This window comes from Camelus ferus, chromosome 8 (assembly GCF_009834535.1).
Source record: "Camelus ferus isolate YT-003-E chromosome 8, BCGSAC_Cfer_1.0, whole genome shotgun sequence".
In the NCBI taxonomy this organism is placed as follows: Eukaryota; Metazoa; Chordata; class Mammalia; order Artiodactyla; family Camelidae; genus Camelus; species Camelus ferus.
The window spans coordinates 62,938,672-62,960,087 of record NC_045703.1 but is presented as its reverse complement, the minus strand read 5'-3'; the positions used below and the strand labels follow the sequence as shown (position 1 = coordinate 62,960,087).

General features: G+C 42.8%; 1 protein-coding gene across 5 annotated transcripts in view; it reads left to right on the top strand.

The window, feature by feature from the left end:
* The window catches only part of IPCEF1 (interaction protein for cytohesin exchange factors 1), a 153,273-nt gene extending 136,795 nt beyond the window's left edge, over positions 1–16,478 (top strand). For all 5 annotated transcript variants that reach the window (XM_032485221.1, XM_032485223.1, XM_032485222.1 and 2 more), the window contains 2 exons: positions 3,166–3,359; positions 11,571–16,478. In XM_032485221.1, the coding sequence (XP_032341112.1) occupies positions 3,166–3,359; positions 11,571–11,777 (401 nt within the window). In that variant the 3' untranslated portion in view covers positions 11,778–16,478. The remainder of the gene's footprint in view (positions 1–3,165; positions 3,360–11,570) is intronic.
* The last annotated feature ends 4,938 nt before the right edge of the window (positions 16,479–21,416 follow it).

Here is a 21,416-nt window from a genome sequence, read left to right as displayed (position 1 = left end):
ATCTTAATAAATAGTGTCATTTTCCTCTGACATAATTACAAATTAATGTATTAGTCAGAAGTAATTTTATTTTCTATCACAATCATTAGTAGCACAACTGAGCTGCTAGGTGAACACAGAGAAAATAAAGAAATTATTTTATTTATCTTCTTTGTTATATACTGGTTTGGTTTATTTCTTGATGTTTATTAAATACATATTACTTTAAAAACATGGTGGTAATAAAAGCTATATACTAAGCCTTTATTTGAAGTAGAGTTCCACCTGCTTATCTGTTAAAAAAAGATGTATAAAAATTATTGTGTTTTTGTGTCTAAAAACTTCCAGAGTTCTCAATGCTAATGTCCCCCTCTAAGAGTCAGATGACTTTTCATCTAAATTTCTTAAGACTTTCTAATGTCTCCAGCTTAACTCCAGGACTGTTACCATGCTAGGTATTTCTGCTGTGCAAGTATCATTCGTCATCATGATAATCTTATAAAAGTCTACTTTTAAAATAGCTCTATTGAAATATATTTCACATACCATAAAATTCACACATAAAGATGTCCAGTTCAGTGGTTTTTGGTGTTTATAGAGTTGTCCAACTAGCTCCACGATCTAATTTGAGGACACACCCATGTACATTAGCATCCCTATTCCTACTTGCCCCTTCCTCAGCCCCAGACAACTACCAATCTACTTTCTATCTCTCTATGGATTTGCTTATTCTGGCCATTTCATATAAATGGGCTGAAACAGTATGTGGTCTTTTGTGACTGGCTTCTTTTACTTCAAAGAATTTTTCAAGGCCATCCCTGTAGTGTGTGTCAGCACTGCATTTCTTTTACTAATACCCCATTGCTTGTGTATACCGCATTTTGTTTATCCATTCATCAGTTGATGAGCATTTAGGCTGTTGGCACGTTTTGTCTATATTATTCATGACATTTATGCACAAGTTTTTTGTTGACATGTTTTTCAGTCTTGAATATATTGCTAGAAATGGAATTGCTAGGTTATATGGCAACTCTACATTTAGCATTTTGAGGAACTGCCGAACTCTTTCCTAAAGTGGTGTGTCTATTTTATATACCCCCAGCAATGTATAAGGGTTCCAGTTTCTTCTCCACATCCTTGTCCACACTTAATTATTGTGTCTTTTTTAATTTTAGCCATCCTGGTGAGTGTGAAATAGTATCACATTGTGGTTTTGATTTGCACTTCTCTAAGGACTGATAGTATTGGGCATCTTTTCATGTGCTTATGGGTAAAACCCTCCTTATGATGTCTGCACACAGACTGAGCCAAAAAGTCTCATTGTGTTCAAATGTAGTTTTGAATATTTCCCCCTGTTTTGAGGATGTTTTGGTAGAGAACAAAGAAGGAAACCAAAGAAATTTACTAACTTTAATTTAGTTGCAAAGTTAGCCCAACATCTTTGCTCCCCATTTTACAAAAGAGTATTAGGAATACCGGTGGTGACTTCCTGGTGGTGCCTGGGGGAAAACAGCTACTTAAAGCTTTTTAATCTTATCAGAGTAAATTGTAAAGCGAGTGAGTGTGCTTAATTTTGATGCTTCTAGACTACTATTACACGTTTTTTTCCTCCCTTTTGGAGAGACCCTTTTCTCCCTTTTTTCAGTTCTCCTGATGCCATACTTCCTTTACGACCCTCTATCAAGCTTTCTTTCAGGGCAGGAGCTAAAATGCATAGACACTAAGGAGTACATGGTAGAAAAAAATCTTATTGTATATCTTTCCCAAGATTATTTTTGGAGACTGAAGTGAATAAAGAACTGAAGTTCTTAGTAAGAAATTAAAGCAACACCAAGAGATGATTTTCTTTGAGTAACTTTAAATATCATCTGAGTCTCTTTCAGTTGCGTATGACCGAAAACAACACCCAGAATATCTTGACAAAGGTAGCGTACTGGCTCCCATAAGCTGAGAGGACTGTAATGGTAGTGCTAAGATCCACATCTCAGTTGTGTCCTGTGGATTGACTCCATTCTCATGATTCTTGGCATGATTCCTGGAATCTTTCAGGTCACATCATCACACCACTCAGTTTAGGAAAATAGATTGCTTCCCTGATACCCTAAACCAAAGTCTCAGAATTGAGTCTCTTTGGCCCCAATGGGCCTGACCTGAGACACAGGCTCATCCCTAGATCAATGACTGTGGTCAGCATGATGGAACTGCCATTGGCTTAGCTTAGCACACAGGGTCTCCCCTGGATCCTGGTTGGGGTCACTTCATTGGAAGCATCTGAGGTGAAGCAAGGCGTGGTAAAGGAAGGGAATGAATAGAGATGTGTGGCATGAGGAATGACTACTGTTTGCTCAAATCGCAGACCACCAGCAGAGTCTTTCTTTCAAAGGGCAGTTCTAGAAAGGACATCAAAATGTGATCCAGGACAACGGTTGTCACGCTTTAGGATATGTATTAGTTTGCTAAGGTTTTTCTATCCCATCATTGTATTTTAGAAGCAGAGAACTTGTTTGGTTTCACAGGTTCACAGATGGAGAGGAATTCTGCTCCAGGATGAATCATCCCCTGAGTCCTCCTACCAGTCTCTGATTTATATGATATTTGGATGAGATTTGGGTGTTAGAATGGGTTAAGACTTTTGGAGTTGTTGGGATGAGTGTATTTTGTGTGTGAGAGGGACACAGATTTTGGAAGGTTAGATGGTGTACTATTATGGGTTCAGTTATGTCCCTCCAAAATTTCTGTGTTGAAGTCCTATCGCTACTACCTCAGAATGTGGCCTTATTAGGAAATAGGGTGTGTTTTGCAGCTGTAATTAGTCAAGATGAGGTCAGTAGGGTGGGCCCCTAAACCAATATGACTGGCATCTATATAAGGGGGAAATCTGGGCACAGAGACCTGCACACAGGTAATACACCATGTAGGGATTAGCGTTCCAGGGCCACCAGCCAAGGAACCACCAGCAGCTAGGAGAGAGGCCTGAAAAAGATCTTCCCTAGTGCCTTCAAAGGGAACCTGGCCCTGTTAAAGTACCCCAAACTGAGTGGCTTAGACAATAAAAATTTGTGTCTCACAGATTTGGAGACTAGAAGTCTAAGATCAAGGTGTCAGGAGAGCCTTGTTTTAGGACCACAGTGTCAAATGTTCTCTCCTTGATTAACTGGGTTTATTGTTATGTATTTATTTTAATAGAAGAGACAAAAGTGTCTGAAGATGATGAAATGGAGAAGCTCTACAAATCATTAGAGCAAGCTAGCCTGTCTCCTCTTGGGGACCGACGGCCTTCAACCAAAAAGGAGTTGAGAAAATCCTTTGTTAAGCGGTGCAAAAATCCATCCATAAATGAGAAACTCCACAAAATCCGAACTTTGAATAGCACATTAAAGGTAAGACAGTTCAGTGAGTGGGTGAACTCTGTAGACGTGGGGCGAGAAGATGCTGGTTCTGTAGAATGATTCATACTGACCACATGAGCCATTTGCGTTTGTGTGGGTGGAGAGTAGGGGAGAGCAGAAACGCCGATACCATCTCGCTAAGGTGAGTTGACCCTTGACATTCTTAAAGCAGTAGGACTCTCACATGGTAGCACCCAAAGCAGTGTTCTACATTAGGCCTTGATTTTTGCATTCGCTCTGGCATAAAACTTTAAACATTAAGCTCCTAGACGACAAGATCAGGTGTAACTTGTTTCTGAATCTTTCTACCTGGCATAATTGATGTTGGTGGGAGCCTGAGACGGTCAAGTGGTGAGAATACACAGTAATACTTAATAAGGTCTTGGAATTTCATTGAATTCGTTAAAGGCTGCCATTGTTCTCTAATCTATCCAGAAGAAAATTTCTGTATTTCAGACACAGCAAAGACTTAGTGATTCTAAGCTGTTGGCTCTGGAGCCAAGAAATGCCATGCGAGCTGGGCATTGGGAAATATATATTTCATGACAGTTGACCAGGAGAGGTTTTTACAGTGAGAAAGAGGGACAGTATACAGGAGGTGGTGAAGCTGTTTTCAGGGTCTCCTGTAGCTAAAATGGTTCTTCACAACAAAAGCAACCTGCTTTCACATGTGGGTTATAGCACAAACAAGTGAAGGCCAGGATACTTTGTAAAATAGTCTTGAATTAATAGAAGATGCATAGATTCTAAAAAGGTTTGATAGATCCTGCAGTTTAAGTCTGTTTTGTACATGTCCTTTTGCATCGTGAATTTGAATCCCTTTCCAGGATGACATATCAGTCGTCAAAAGAACAAGGCGACAAAAGATGGCTGAGGGATTCTTAATCAGACATCCCAGTTAGTTGGTAGAAGACCTAAAAGCCTTGCGAAAATAAGGCTGAAAAATAAAAGGAAAGGTGTATTTCACTTATACTAAGAGAATCCAAATTTAGAGGAAATTCCCTAGACTGAATGATGAAAGTCATCACTAGCACTCATTTCAAAGGCAAATATGTCATATTCTACAGTATTTACAAAATTGATAAACATTTTTGGTCACCCTAAGTAATACACCATAATATGTTGGGATTTTGCTGTCTTATTTGTGATAACTGATATGAGTGAATACATTTGTTAGTGAACAAATATTTCCTGAATCTTACTATGTACGAGGCACTATTCTGGAACCCTGGGACAACTCAGTAGACCCCATTGGACAATAGAAATACAAAGGAAAACAGTTGGAATGAGATATGATAGGTGCTCTAGTTGATAGCAGCTTGGGGTGCTTTGGTGGCCCAGAGGAGGGAAGCAGCTGTCTACCTGAGGCCGTTTGGGATGATGCCACGAAGATGCTGACACTGGACCTTGGTAAGAGATGAAGAACGTCAGGAAGAGAAGGAAGTGCATTCAGGGAGGAGGAGCTGGCCCAGGCAGATGTATATCAGTGGGTGAGATGTTGCAGCTCACGTTGGGAGAAATAGGAGATGAGGCAAAGGAGAGCATGGCCACTTCAGGCTACTTCTAGAAAGAGAAAGAGGGTGATCTCAGCTTTCCAAAGAGAAGCAATCTCAGGGTTTGGGTGAGACCTTCACAGGACCATGCCCTGGGGCTTGGCCACCGGGAGCACAGGTTTGTGCAAAGAATTCAAAGGTTTTACTGACCCAGATAGCTCTCCGTGAGCCTTGTTCTCCATGCACTACGGCCACAGAATCGACAAATTCAGCAGCTTTTTCTTTTCTTCCCGGGTGTTAGTCATCTATTGCTAGGTAACAGAATACCCCCAAACTTAGCAACTACAGGCAATAAACATTTCTGTTTTCACTGTTTCTGTGAGTCAGGGATTTGGGCTTGGCGTGGTTAGGGGCTTCTGCCTCCATGTCTCTCCGAAGGCTGCAATCCAGGCATCAGCTGGGGCTGCATTCAGTCCTCCGCGGGGGAGGGTGTGCTTCCAGGCTCCCTTATGTGGTTGTTGGCAGGGCTCAGTTCCTCTCAGGTTGTTGGACTGAGGGTATCAGTTGTTCACACTCTGTTGGCTGGAGGCCACTCCTGTTCTTTGCCTTGTGATCCTCTTCATAGGTCAGCTCCCAAAATACAAGCTGGCTTCCTCAGAGCGAGTGAGGCAGTGAGAGTGAGTGAGCAGGATGGGTCATACCCCAATCTCAGCGGTGACGTCATGTTGCATTTATAGTATCATACGCATTAGGAGCAAGTCCCTAGGTCAGCCTAGCTACCTACAGTCAAGGAGGGGAATTACAGAAGGGCATGAATACCAGGGAGCAGGCAACATTGGAGCCATCTCAGGGGCTGTCTACCCCACCCAGCAGAACTTCTGAACATTCCTGGGAAGAAGACCTTTCCACAGATCCCTTAGGCTGGGGCGTATGAAACCTACCCCATGTTATATGTTCCTGTGACTCTCCCAGGAAGTTAATGATGACGTGGAAATTGACCTTGCTGAAAAAAAGAGGAAAGCACATCAACCTGTTCATTAGAGAAAGATCATTTGGTACATGCATGTTTATTCATGTCCAAAAGCTGTAAAAATTATTTTATTTTTACCCTCTTTAATTTAATTTAAATTGTCTTTTTTTTTAAACTTTTTTTATTGATTTATAATCATTTTACAATGTTGTGTCAAATTCCAGTGATCAGCACAATTTTTCAGTCATTCATGGACATATACACACTCATTGTCACATTTTTTTCTCTGTGAGTTATCATAACATTTTGTGTATATTTCCCTGTGCTATACAGTGTAGTCTATTCTACAATTTTGAAATCCCAGTCTATCCCTTCCCACCCTCCACCCCCCTGGCAACCACAATTAAAATTTTAATACAGGACAGAAATAAATTTAAATTGTCTTTAAAACTCAAAGCAGACAGGATAGTGGTCTCCTCTGAGGAGGAGGGTAAGATGTGATTGAGAGGGGCCACAATAAAGCTTCTGAGATGCTGGGCAAGAGTCCTTTTTTGATCTTGGCGGTGACCGCACAGATGTGTTCATTCTGTGGTAATTCCATCGAGCACAAACCTTATGATAGGTGTGCTTTTCTCTGTGTATGTTATGTTGCCATATAAAGTTTTATTTAAAAAATACTTCAAAGCTGGAGTATGGATGAGCATAAAGAATAGAGTTTTATGCAGAAACAAGGACGCCCTTTCAGCAGTAACGTTTATATTGGTGATAGGCAGCGTTCCAGAAATTAAAAAAAAAATCCTCACACCAGGATTTTATTAGAATGAATGCTCTTTAGGGAAATTCTTCTAGGAAGTTGAACAAACTGCCCTATCACACACTGAAGGTAGATCTTTAGGAATTTCTGATAGCTCCACATCCCCCGACTTTCGGCTCAGCCTGTCTTGATTTAAAAAAGGAATGGCTAATGGGTCCAACTGAAACCTTCTTCCGGGGTTCCTCTCGCCTACCTCAAAAGAGGAACAAACTCTCCTTTGCCCAGTTGCTCTGGTGGAACACATTTCCGGTGCTTAGGTCTTGAGTTGAGCCGTATATTGAATATTTGGAGTGAAAAATTAAACTATGGTATATTTTGCAACCCCTACCAGCCCCCGGCTGCCTGCCAGAAAGCCAGGAGGATGTTGTAAAAGTAGTTGGAAGCTTTCGGTGAGCCGCGTGCTCCATGGGGGAGAAGCAGGGCCATTGCGTGGTGCTGTTGACCTCACTGTCTCAGTTTAGGAAGGAACCTAGAGGGTTTTGTTGTTACATTAATTTCCTTCCTCTCTATTCTTATCTACCGTTTTTTTTTTTCTTTTATCCATAAAAGAACTAACACAGACTTGAGCCAAATGGTAAGAAATTTGAGTTGTTTAGAGCTAAAAACCACATGAGAAATGTTAGCCCAAAGTTGAAGAGACCCTTTCCTAAAACTTTTAACTGATTTAGAGTGGTGGTTAATTCATTTTTGCCTTTAAAAAATCAGTTTTCCAAAATTTTGTTAGTCTGCAAAGATCTTATTTAGTTTTTTTCAATAAAATGTTAGGACAGATGTCAAATTTTCTTAAGAACAAAACTCCTTAACTTCATGTGAACAGCACTCTGTAATATTAGAGAATGAAAGCATTTTTTTTTTTTTTTAAAGATTTGAAGTATAGGTGTTGAGAACTCAGAGAGAAAAGGAGAAACTCTCTTGGTCCTTCTTGACTTTCTGCCGGTAATCCTTCCAAGTTACCCACGTACTTAATAACCTTTCATTCCTCTGCTTCTGGGACCCGACCACCTGCTTGTCCTCCCTTTCTGTTTTTGTTCCTACTGTACAATTTCTCTCTCCTTCCTGAAACCCAAATATATCTTTTGTCCCCCATCCATCACCACATCCTTGCTCTCTTGATTCACAATGATAAATCTCACCACCCAGGGGACTATATGTGTGGTACTTTTCCCTTGAAATCCATATTATTCTGACCAGTTTAGAAGCAGGAAAAGAAGAAAACAAGAAAATGTAATGACACACCCCAAGTAAAACATGAGTTAAAGCAAATTGTAGAGTACAAACAATACGTTTGTGTGCCGCTAGTGTCTGCAATCATCCGTGACCAGATGCCTCATTTGGGTAAAGTAAGAGCTGCCAATTCTTAGAATCCCCTAAACAATGTGTGTATATATCAAATGTGTGTATAACTATCTGTATCTATCTATATATCTCTAATATGAAATATATATTATGTAGATATAATATAGATACTATATATATAGTATGCTTATATATATATAAATAATTCTACTTGTTTGTTTATGGAGAGGATTTCCTCAGGCTCTAAATAGGGTTCATGATGCACAAGAGATGAAAAGGCAAATGGGTGTTTAGTTCTTTCATCCATTTCTTATTTCGTATATTCGTTTTCTTTAACAAGTATCTAGTGAATGTCTGCTATGTGTCAGTCATTATTTCAGACTCTTGGGTATACATGAGACAAAACTGCTTGAAGCTTACCTTAGGTAGAAAAAGAAATAAACCAAATAAATAAGTAAAATTTATCGTATGCTAAATGGTGATAGGTTTGGGTAGAGAAGAGAAGGGATAAGGAATGCAGAGGGATGGATTTCTAATTAGGTTTGACATGAAAAGCCTCTTTAAAAGATGGGATTTGAGTAAAATCTGAAAAAGGAAAGGGAGTGAGCCTTCAGGCTATCTGAGGCAGAATGTTTCAGGTAGAAGGAACAAAAACACATGTTCCTTGGGGTGGGAGTGTACTTAACCTGCGTAAGGAAGAGCAAGGAGGTCAGTGTGGCTGGAGTGTAGTGAGGGACGGGAAGCAGGGAGAAGAGTAGTGGGTCAGAGGGGCAGCAGGGGGTCATAGCCTGCAATGCCTTATTGCCGTTGCAAACTCTGCAGCTCTAACTCACAATGAGAGAAGAAGCCTTTAGGAAGTTCTAAGTCAAGCTGTGCCATGGCTTGACACATTTTGAAGGTAGGACCATCAGGATTTGCTAGTGGATTGGGAGTAAGAGAAGGAGTCAAGGAGGAGTCCAGTGTTTGGCCTGAGCAGCTGGAAAAATGGAGTTGCTATGAGGTGCTTTGAGGATGATGATAGTGGGGCAGGTTTCAGGGTGTATTGGGAGTGGGGGTGGTATTGAGAATAACGGGAAGTTGTTTTGGACATGTTACATTGGAGACGCCCATAAGATGTCCAAGTGGGGATGCTTAAGAGGAAGTTTAGACAAACAAGTATGGAGTTCAGGTAAGATGTAAGGCTGGCAAAATAAGTTTGGGACCCTCAGTGTGTAGGAGAGAGTGGGAGAGAGTACATAAGATTACCAAGAGCATGAATGTAGACAAAACAGAGACGAGGTTAAAGCCGGAGCTCTGGGGCACTCCAGTGTTGAGCAGTTGGCCATAAGGAGGAACCACAAAGGAGGGAGAGAATAAGTGGCCACTGTGAGATGAGAAAAATTAGGAAAATGTGTCACAGAAGCAACATGACAAAAGTGTTCAAGAAAGAGTAGTCAACAGTTTTAGATGCTGTTGATAAATAAAAGTTGAAGATAAATAATTGAGTATTGGATTTAGCAACATGGTGGTCATTGATGGCCTTGACATGAGCAGTTTTGGTGGAATGATGGGGGCTGAAACTGATGGGAGTGGGTCTGTGGAGGAATGGGCACAAGGACATTGGAGACAGAGAAAAATGTAGCGTTAGCTCGAATAGGGAAGTGGGGTCAAGAGAGGGCTTTTAAGATGGAAGAAATAAGAGCATGTATGTAAGCCAGTGAGAACTGTCACGTGGGGATGGACAATAGATAAGTTGCAGGAAAGAGGGGAGAATTACTGGAGTGAATTTCTTGAATATGAGACAGGAAGTGCCCACACAAGTGGAGAGACTGGTGTTTACCAGGAGCACAGATATTTCATCCAAATGAACAGGAAGGTAGGCAGCATAGATTTGTGCTGATGTAGGTAATGGGCAAACAGAGAACTACTCTTCTGACTGTTTCCATTTCCTCAAAAAAAAAAAAAAATAGAGACAGCAGGGTCGTCAGCTATAAGGGAAGTTTGGGGGAGGAGATTTGAGTAGAAATGAGAAGTTTTGAAATAGTCATTTGAGAGAGTGGGAAAGAAAAGGGATGAGAAAATATGATTACTCAATAGTGGTGAAAGTCCACTTAATGGAAGTGGTCATGAATTTGAATTTTGACCAGTGAGCACAGTTGTGAATTTCTGGCTATGCACATGCCACCCTGGGGGCGAGGTAGAGAGGTTAGTTCATTAATGAACATGTATTGAATGTCTCCCTGGCACTTAGCATCGTGTTAGGTACAGGGAATACAGGGGTGAATACAGTGTTCCCTGTCGCCTTCCTTAAGAAGACTTAGAACAGGTAGCCTGGCAGATCTGTGAACGTCAAGCGTAACGTGCTAAGTGCTAAGAGGGCTCTAAGCCGTGGAAGACTTGAGAGTATAAGAAAGCTTCTCATTTCAGTCTGGAGTTTCAGAGACGTTTTGGAGAGCCTGATGTCTGAAGGAAGTATGCATTTATGAGTTGTAGTAAAACTCAGGGATAGTAAAAGATTAGAAAATGTTCCATGTGAGAGTCACTGGAGGAATTAGAGTCCCCGGGCAAAGGAAGGGGAGGATGGGCCTCCATGGGGCACATCGTGGAGCCGTGACCCAGCATGTGGGGGGAAGAAGAGCCACACATCAATACTGTTAGAGTGGGAAGTAAGAGGACCAACAAATGGGCTCAAGTCCACGGAACCTCGGGGATGTGAAGGAGAACCCTGAAGAGACCTCTGAATTTCGGTGGATCCCCTGCGTGGCCATGCAGAGAGGGGACACAAGGTGGGGACTGGAGGCAGAAGCCTCACTTGGGAGGCTGTAGCAGCTGATCAAGTGTGATATATTGGGCTTTATATCCAAAATTGGGATTATGGTCATAGGGATGGAGGAAACAGGGATAGATGTGAGATACATTTGTTAAGGGCTAAGTGATTTTTTAAATTTTATTTGTGGCGGTTGATACATTTTAATTTTACTCCACTCCTTGACTACAGAAAAGTCCCCTAGCCTGAGGCAGACATCTCAGAAATGTGTGTCGTTGGTTACAGAGGAGGCAGGGTGAAATCATATGAATAGATTGTCTATTAGCATCATTGGAATGCACACTATTTTGATGGCAGGTTAGTAGTCTTTGAATTAAAAAATAGCCTTTATGTTTATTCTGCATATATGAATTAAATTAATGTATGTGGTTTATTAAAAATTAAGATAATTTAATAAAAAAGATATATTTTGTATTGTCTTATGTCTTAAAAAAGTAGCATGTCCCAGTTTTACTTAGTGAGGCTCAGATGGCCAACAAAATTGTTGTACGTTTTAGGAGGAGTAATGCTCACGCCGAGGTAGATATTACAGCAGTGCGGAATATTGGATTGACCAGGGAAGACCTACACAGGACTCCCTTGCCTAGCCCTACTGCTGTGTCTTGAGTGGGATACTTCCCTTCTTCGTGGCTACCACGTGTAAATGGATGTCCTGCCGTATCTCTTAGGATTGCTGTAGGGACTGGAATATTAATGTATAAAAACACTTTAATAATTTTATAGTCAATGTATTCGTGCATTTATTTGTAAAAGGGCTGATGATGGTTTATTGAAATTGATACATCTCACCCTTGTCTCTCTCTCTTTTCCCCTGCTTGGACAGTGTAAAGAACATGACCTGGCCATGATTAACCAGTTGCTGGATGATCCGAAGCTGACAGCCAGAAAATACAGGGAGTGGAAGGTCGTGAACACACTGCTGATCCAGGATATCTACCAGCAGCAGCGGGCCCCCACGCCTGCCTCCGAAGGCTCCCCCCAGGGACTTGAGAAACCACCTCCCTCTGCCTGCGTCGAAAATTCTATTTGAGACTAAGACGGGCTTCTTTCCCCTTCAATTATCTCACCCCAAGCACCTCTTCAAGATACGCTGCAAGAGCTTAACGTTTTTTCCTTAAAAAGGAAAACCGAAACCCAGATCCTCCTGTAGAGATGCGATTGGGGTGAGAATAAACACCATGGCGGCGGTGCCCGGTCCAGGGCTTCCATTCAGACCCGAGCGGTGGAGTCCAGCTGAACAAACAGTTTGTGTTCCTTTGGGGAGCTCTCAGCTATGCTAGGTTCCAGGCGGGGTGTGAGAACTGTATCCCCTGTTTCGTGCTCTCAAGAGAATTACAACATTCCACGGACAAAAGATCACTCTGTCCCAGAGATACATACTCACCGAAATACTCTTGTTTTCCAAAGGAAGAATGTACGTATTCCTTCTGGTTGGGTAGCTGAGTTCCCCAAATCTTTTTTTTGTTGTTGTTTTTTGAGTGGAAGAATGCTTTCTATAGCAGCACCTGGAGCAGGACAGATGTGGTATTGTGGAACCAAAATCCCTTGCCTTTGGTCCAGAATGGTGGTGCCTTTTCCACATGTTGAGAAATACTTCACAGCCAGTGGTGTGTTGGGAGCACCCGTGGAGGAGGCATGCTCTCTATTCCACTCACTGAAAGGACAGCTTAATATTTTCACGGTTTATCCAGGTTGGGAAGGGGGATCTGATGAATGTTTCCTTTCTGCAGAACAGCCGAACGAAACAGCTCTCGTTACACTTGGAGACCTCTCCTCCCTCCTCGCTTTTCTAAACCACAGAGACAGACATCCAGCGAGGAATGTTTACTGCCTTTGTCCTTGGGTGTGGTACCTATGCACGGTCTAAATGTATAGCCAGGTCCCCCAGGATCAGCATTGACAAGATGATTCTGGCATTTGCATTGTTTTAGTATCTTCACCTCCTGCCCCCCCTCCAAACCCAACAAAACCAACAAAAGAGTTAAATACGATTGTTTTATTTTTGTATGTTTATGTGTCACTTTGTGTCCTATGTGAATAGCTATGTATAACATTTGTTATTTAAGGATATTTATAGAAGCTTAAATGACTAGTGTTTTAAAAGATGATATACTATTATACGTTTTGTTCAGTATATATTTCTAAGCATACACTTTGTGCTTGAGAAAAATAGGAAAACTACCTATTCATTGGAGTTACTATGTTGCACTATAATGTATGAGGAATGCTCAGGAAATCTTGTGGGATAAGTGTGGGGCATGCGTTAATAATCTTTACTTTCTGGCTTTTCCCTCTGCTTTCTCTCTCTCTCTCTCTCCTCTCTCTCCCCCTATAAAGCTTAGATTTCTCTGTTGTAAACCACTCTCCTAACCAGAAAAAGACTTGCATCCTACATTATCCCTTCTAGTAAATACATTTCAAGTTTTCTATCATTTATGCCCACACACCCTAAACCAACTGAAGCACGGTTATTGTAGTCTTTTGACGAAAGACCTGTAGAAATTTGGGGGTTTATTGTTAAAGAAAACTCACTTTATTAGAGGAACTATAGGGAAATCTTCACTTACTCATCACCATGCATACTTCTCACCGTTAGAATAACCACAACCCACCCCAAACCCATTTTGGCCTGACCCCTAGCAGATCGTCAACATAAAACTATTGGCTTTATAGTGTCAAAGTGTGTGGCTTGATGTTTAAATGGAAATAACCCCCTGAATTTTATCTGCAAACTAAAAAGGAAATAGTTGTTGAAATGTTCCCTAAGCTTTACTAAGAAGTCTTAATGCTTTGTAAACAAAAATCAACCTTAGCATTAAGATAGCAAACAGAAAAAACAAAAAAGATAAAAAACCATACACACAACAAACAAACAAACAAAACCAGGAAGCAAGTTGTAGTACTGGAAGCTTCTGGAAGATAAAGGTCATGCTGTTCAGTTTGGCCCAGGAAACATTTAAGTGGAGTGTGACGGGCACGGCTCAGACCATGCAGAGGGGGGACCTGGCCCTCCGTGAGTTTACTGTTGGCACAGAGAGAAGTAACCGCTCGGGTCCTCAGATTGGACCCTGAAGCTTCTAGTTTGAGAGGCCAGTGCTTCCATCTTTTCACTCTGGAAATTATCACTGATTCTTCTTTCTGTAATTAGCAGCATCTGACTCTTCCTGAAATTAGCAGGTTGATTATTTAGGATTCACAATGACACAAAGTGGGGCGAGGAGGAACAGTGATGGAGGAAATGGTGGGATGATAAGCGTTTTTCCACCTTTTACCCTTTGTTTTGCGTCACCCATTTATGAACTTCAAATTGGTTTTTGCCAAATCGCTCCAAAGCTTTTGGCCAGGGCTTGCAAATATATTCTAATGCTTTACTTTTGACTTTTATTAGTACACATTGAACTGACCTTTGAAAGTCCTTTAAAACACTCACATTTAAAGGCAGAATAGATCTGGAGATTACTTACTCCAGCCTTTCAGGTATTTTTCAAAGTCAAGTTAGTCTAGATGCTTCTGCTTTGTCAGTTAAAGCAGTTGCTTTGCAGGAGCACCTCAAATGGAAGTTCAAGTGAACTGCGTAATTTCACACCTTGCTCTTCGAGACCAGACCCACCTGCTGGTTCGTGACTTCCCTTCCGCTAATGCTTTCACCCTGTGTTCTGCTGGGCTAGGAAAGGGGGGGGGCTGCTGCTGTGAGTCCCACCTTCGGCTGTGGCCGCCAAGGAGGGTGAGAAGTAACTCCAGTCAGTCTCTCTTAGCCTCAAGCCATTTTTCTGGACCATTGCTGTCTGTGCTGTGTCGTGTCTGGCACTTGAAGGGTGTCTGTTGAATTAATTAACAATTTATTTGATTGATTGAATTAATTTTAATTAGTTAATTAAATTCTTAGTTGTGCCACAATCTCAGCATAGTGCCCAGCACCACCTAGGAAGGCTCCAAGCTCCAAGGGCGCTATTTGCAAAGACTCCGGGAAGCCAGCTGAAGGGAGAGGGCGTGCTGGAGTGGGCTTGCCAGGGGAACCGATGAGGATGCCTTATGCTTACGTAGCACTTTGTAGTTTGCAGATGGGTGTGTTTCAGGCTCCCCTTCCCCCTCCCCAGGGGTCTTCGTAACACTAGGGATGGCTGTGGGGAGTGCACCACGTGCTGGGGCCCAGACGTGAGCTTCAGTCTCCCTCCTCTCTCCCCCTCTGCCCTGTGCAGTGGCTGCGGGGGACCCAGCAGTTGAAATCTGACGGTACCTGGTACCGGTCGTCACCCTGAAATCGGCACAAGGCTGAGGCTGCTTTTGGGAGGTCGTTGGCTGGAAACCCAAGGGGCCTCTTTTCCTTGAGTACAGTCTCTTCCTCATGGCCTGAAAGGTTTCTGTCCCCTGCTGGGCTGGCTGTGGACAGGGTTTAACGTAATCAACCCTGCTTCTCTTCTGTGAAGTTCACTTCTTGCCAGGGGCTATGAGATCCTTGGATGAAAGGGATCCACTTTAAGACGTGGAGTGCATTTATTTTGTTTTCCTTCTAAAACGTCTCAGGAGATGCCAGAGACCAGGCTTAGTGACTAAGGGTTAGATCCTCAAATTCCGCTCTTAATTCCTGCTCATTTAATTCTGCTAGTTTCCTTAGAGCCTCTAAGTCACAGACAATGTCACAGAGATGAAACAGTACTTCTAAGTCATTTGGGGAGAGGTGTTACAACAAATTACGGCCTTTTAGAATTCACAGACACATACCTCTGTGTGGCAGGCTCACTGAAAGGTAGTATTTAGTGAGTCATCAGGAGATTGGGTGAGTACGTGCAGAGGACGGCTATCCGACAGTCACTGGACGTTAAAAAGCTGCCTTATCCAAATGAAGTTTTCAGGTATATCTTTTCTTCAGTTCAACAGAATATGATATTTGATTGGGGTTTTCCAATTTATTACCGTTCCAACTTTTCGTATACTGGTCTCCCCAGAGACATAGAGCCCCAGAAGTCTGCCCTGCCCAGGGTTCTGTAATATGTAACTGAAAATGAAAACCCCAGAAACTAGATTTTATCAACCGTACGAAGTCGACTGGTGGGGAGCGAGAGTCCCACCTCGTGCGGAGAGCTGCCCGTCTCAGTGAACAAGATAATGAGCTACAAGTTTCTCCACATTGTGAGACAGGAAGCAATTTTCTCACCTCCTCTGCACATCTTTACTGTTCCTCACACCACCGCAGACCACAGAGAAAACGAACGGCAACAAAAAGTGGATGCTACGTTAAAAAAAAAAAAATAAAACAACCCAAAAACCTGTTCTCTTGTTTCTCTTGCTGTGAGAAGGCTTCACTGCTCTGTGTTGACATTTCTTTGCCTTGAGTCCAAAGGGAAAGCATGCCCCATGGAGACATTTAGCATCTCATAATTGCGCCCAGGATTTTAAACCTCCATGTATTTAATGTCCTTGCATGATGGGGGTGTGACTTTTAGCCCTGCATGGTGTGTGGGGGCAAGATGTGAATGTGGAAACGATACCTTCGATCTCACTGTGCTTTCGTTTTCTGTCACCTGCTGTCTTTGACCAAACTGATAAAAAGCAGCACGGCTCATTTCTCCTGCTTTATGTGTTTGAGGTTGACGTGTCAGATAAAAATAAAAACAAGGGAAAATATATCTAGCAAATGACATAGAAAAAAATGGAAAATGTCCTACTGGTGTTGATTTTCTGCCCTGAAGTGTTGCTTCCTCAAAATAAAATCACCCTGGAAAGTGTTGAATGCCTGGGCTTTTATCTTCTACAAAGGTTATCGCGCCCTCTGGTGGCGGTCACAGAATAATTGATTCTAGATGATCGATGTCTTAGTTAAAGATTGAATTATGTTGGGAAATCTACTTCAGCAATAACTGACGTGGTCTTCTCAGCTTACAAGATTCTTAGTCCAGAGATATTTATATTTTTCAAAATGGTTGGTGCACAAAATTTGACTTGCCATGAGTAGGCAGCCACATTTGGTTTAGAGACTTAAAACGTTGCAGATTATAAAAGTTACAACCAGTAGCACGGGAGTTCCTTAAAGTACGTGAAGTATCTCTGTGAAAAAGGAACAAATAAAATATTGAAATAGCATAAAAACTTGCTCTTATTCTGGATCCACTGATGAGAGGAAGTTAGCCTGCTCTGAACTTCACAGCCTCTTGACTGCTGTCTACATGAAGTCTTATTTTTTTTCCCTTTCTCTCCCAATTTTCACTTTACATGCTGAGGCTCATCCTCTTTTCCCTCCATCTGCCAACACCAAATACGTCTAGACTCCCACGTGGAAGCAGTAAAAGGGGTTAGCCAAAGGCATTGAGGCAGCGTGCTCTAGAACAATCTTGCGTTAGTTTCTATTGCTGCTGTAACAAATCACCACAAATGTAGCAGCTTAAAAAATGTGTTTCCTTACAGTTGCGGAGGTCAGAAGTCTGACACCTGTTTCTGTGAGCTAAAATCAAGTTGCTGGCAGAATTGTGTTCCTTCGGGAGCCTCCAAGGAAGAACCCATTCCCTTGCCCTCTCCGGGCCGCCCACATTCTTTTCTTCTTGGTTCTCATCCTCCGTCTTCGAAGTCAGCAACGTTGTATCTCCCTACACCTTTTCTCTCTAGTCATACTTTCCCCAGACTGACTCTTTTAAGGACCCTTGTGATTACCCTGGGTCCACCTGGATAATCCAGGAGACTGTTTTAACAGCCTGAATCCTGCAGCCTTAATTCCTCTTTGTAGTTTGTATGTGTCGGTTCCACTGATTAGCACATGGCCACATCACTCTGCCTACTGCAAAGCTCCATTTCAAATATCCTGCTTAGTCCTCCTGAACCATCAATTTCTTCCAGAAATTCTGGGATGTCTAAGTTTTAATGACAAGCATAAAAGTTCCTTGTTATCCCATATGGCTTGAATTTGATTTCATCAAAATTTGTTCACCATAGGAAAAGTAATTCCACCTGTATGATGATAAAAGGGAAAAAAATTCTAGCTTCTACAAAATCACACGTACACAGGTGAAACAGTAGTTTAACAATCAGATCAGGTTTAACAATACCTGCATTTAATGACAGGTACTGCTGAAGTCTTTTTAGAAAGTCACTTTTGAGAATCAAGTATCATGAACCAGAGGATAATTTAGGCTTCAGAATCGTAGGTTTAGGAGCTGCTGGGTGCCACGTCAGACTGACTGAGGGGTCTGGCCAGGCTGCAACTTCCTCTCCCTTGAAAGAGTCCCAGAGAGTCTCGTGTGTGCATGAGGATGTTTAAATGTACCGCTTGGCATAGTGTTTCCAGAAGTCCTCGTCCTTGTAAATCACAATCTGAGTATTATAATTGTCTTTTCCCTTTAAAAACCCAAGCAAGCCTATCTTTACAGGTCGTTCCTTGACGCTAGTCTGTTTGTATCCCAGTCACGTGTTTTAGGACGTCACGAGCACTCTGCCAAAACCGGGGTCTCTGCTGAGCGTGTGATGGAGGTTCTGTCCAGGGGGTGTGTGTGGGGAAGGGACAACACTGCCAGGCAAACAGGATGCCTGGATATTTAGCCCGTTATTGTTCTAGGGCCAAAGGTACTGCCGTGGATGCTGTGGGTGCCTTCACACCCAGGCCCCTTCACCCGGCCAGAGCTTTCATGTCCCGGGTGCTATCAGGTTTTGTAGTTACCAGCATCTCTCTTTTCCAGAAAATTGTCCTCAGCTAATGAAGGCCACTTAAGCCAGGATGTTACGCTGCTCCTTCCAAACCGGGGTGGCCATGGCCAACAACAGCCGAGGCCAGATGGCAGCTCTTAACAATCACAAGCAGGATGGTCTGCATTACTGTGAGGGGCAGTGGTGACAGCCAGGGGCTGCAGCTGACCACATGGATCTTGGAGATTGCTAATAGAGAGCAATATTCCAGAGACAAAATACACGGGAAGCCAACAAAACATAGACATACTTTCAAGGGAGATGGATATAGGGTCCACACTGTTGCTGATTCCCAGGAACCACTCCCAAATAATATGGCCACTGGGTTAGGGCAGGGGAGGGACACATACAGGTTAGATGACAAGTGGCTTATGTCCTCTAGTTTCTAAATATATAATTGGAAATGCCACATTTAGCAGTTGAAAGAATTCTCATGTCAGTTCTTTGACCGGTAATCTCCTGCAGTAAGAAAGGCCAAACAGAAGTCCTTGAAGCTGCCTCCTTCAGGAAAGTTAGCAAATGAAAACCAACGTGACATCCACAGGGAATGGCAGAGATTACTGCCACCATAAAAGACTTTTAGGTACAGAGGCAGTGGTCCCCTCTTACACCTTCACAATTTGCAAGTTTGTCTCCTGAAAATCCAAGATGGATCATGGCAAATTATAGTCGATTCTTGCAGACTCAGCCAAGTTATCACCCCAACTATAGCGGCTGTGTTTGTAGGGTCTTTAGTTGGGCAGATGACAGCCTCAAGCACATGGACTTTGGCTAGGTAAGCACATTCTCTTCCATAGCCATCATGAAGGAGGATCAGAGGCATTTCACATTTATATGAGATGGATGATAAAACACATTTATGGTCCTGCCCCAGGTCTATATTAATTCTCCTGCTGTGTGTCACAATATAGCCAAAAAAGACCCACAGCATTTGAAGATTTCACAGAAAGTCACATTGGTTCACCATTCAGATGACATTATGTAATTAACAATAAGAGCTTGATGAGCAGGAAGTGCTAAACGCTCTGGAGGCTCTGATTTGACACAAGAACACCAGAGAGTGAGAGATAAACCCTGCAATGATTCAGGGTCTTGCCAAACGTGTGAACTATTCAGGGGTTCAAATGCTTAGAGAAAGCCAGGACATTCAAAGGACCAGTTATTGTACCTTGGACTTCTACCAATAAGAAAGAAGGCTAATGCTTGCTGGCCATGTTCAAGTTTTGAAGGCAACATAGCCTCCACTTGGGAAGATTGTTCTGACTTCATTCATGAGTGATATGGGAAGCTTCTGGTTTTGAGTGAGGGCCAGAACAAGAATGGGCTCTACAGAAGGAGCAGGCTGTGGTGCAAGTAGTTCTTCTCTTGCTTGGACCATATGACCTGACAGATCCCCTGACAGGAGAGACATATACAATAAAGAAAGAAACAATGTGGAGTCTGCGGCAGTCTCCAACATGAGAGTCATGGCATGGATCCCTAGGGTTCTGGACCAAGGTCATGCCATCAACAATCAAGAGTCACCATTAAAACACAGCTCTTGACATGTGATTTAGCCCTGGTAGATACTAACTATGGTACAGTATCTAACCATGGTGCATCCCACTGACTTTGCAGCCAGAACTAACCATCAAGAGGTGAGTGCTGTTAGACATAACTTTAGGATGGTTCAGAAGTAATTCATTGTAAAACGGAAGTGGCACAACCACGATTGGGCTTCAACAGCTCTAGAGGGACAAGAAAATTGCATGGACAGGTGAATCAGACACCTATGCCACTTACCACTGTTGCATAGTCATCTCCCCCTCAGATGACACATCAGCCTCCTGGGAAGTTTCCTTTGTCAGAAAGAAGAGGAAAATGCCTGAACCCAGATCGTTAATGGGCTGAGTTCAAGTCAAAAATGGACTGCTCAACCGTACTACAGTCTCACTTATGGGTGACTCTGAAAGCCAGTGGGGAGGAGAAAACCTCCCAGGAGTCAGAGCTTCAGGCAATGTGACTGGTCATCCACTTTGTGTGGAGGGAGAGGTGGTCCAAGAACCACTGAGGACGTGGAGGTCTAGGGGAGAGGCTTGAGAGTCTAGCCATGGGAGTGAACACAGTATGTGAGGATCTGATATTTGTATTAAGTGTCAGTAACCATCAGAGAACATCCATGTCATAAGAAGCACAAAGCAACCAAGCGGGCAGGGTGAGTCAGCCAGCTGGTGTCCACTAGCCTATTTCATTGACCACCCCAGGGCCTGCACGTGGGCTCGTGGGCAGAGAAACCATAGGGGCACAGCTGGAGGCTAACCATGGACCCAAACTCATGGGCTCCCTCCCCAGGGATGAAAGCTACTGCTGAATGTCTTTCCCATTAGTAACAAAACCAATGAGTCCCAAGACGGTATCATGCTTTGAGGAGACCAAGAAGCTACTTGTTAGCAAGTTGATTACATTGGATCCCTTCCATCTGGAAAAAGGTAATGTTTCACCCTGACTAGGATTTTTGAGGCTCCACAGATGGATTCATTCAAGGGCTTACGAAGTGTCTGATCTAGGCCCGGGATCCCATGTAACACCACAGTTATGGACTGAATGTTCGTATCCCTCCAAAATTCACATGCTGACATCAAATCCCCAATGTGATAGCGTTTCCTTTGGGAGGTAATTAGGTAATGAGAGTGGAGCCCTCATGAATGGAATTAGTGACCTTAGGAGAAGCTCACTGCCTTTCCACCATGCGAGGATACAAGAAGTCAGGGGTTGGTAGCCTGGAAGAGGGCACTTGCCAGACCCTGACCATGCTGGCACCCTGATCTCAGACTTCCAGCCTCCAAAGCTGTGAGAAATGAATTTCTGTTGTTCCTAAGCCACACAGTTTATGCTATTTTGACATAGTAGCCTGAGTTGACTAAGACAGTTGCTTTAACAAGCAGCCCCCGGTATATGGCCAAGGAAGTTGGGCAATGGGCACGTAACGGCGGAAGTCAGTGGTTCTGCCACGGTCTGT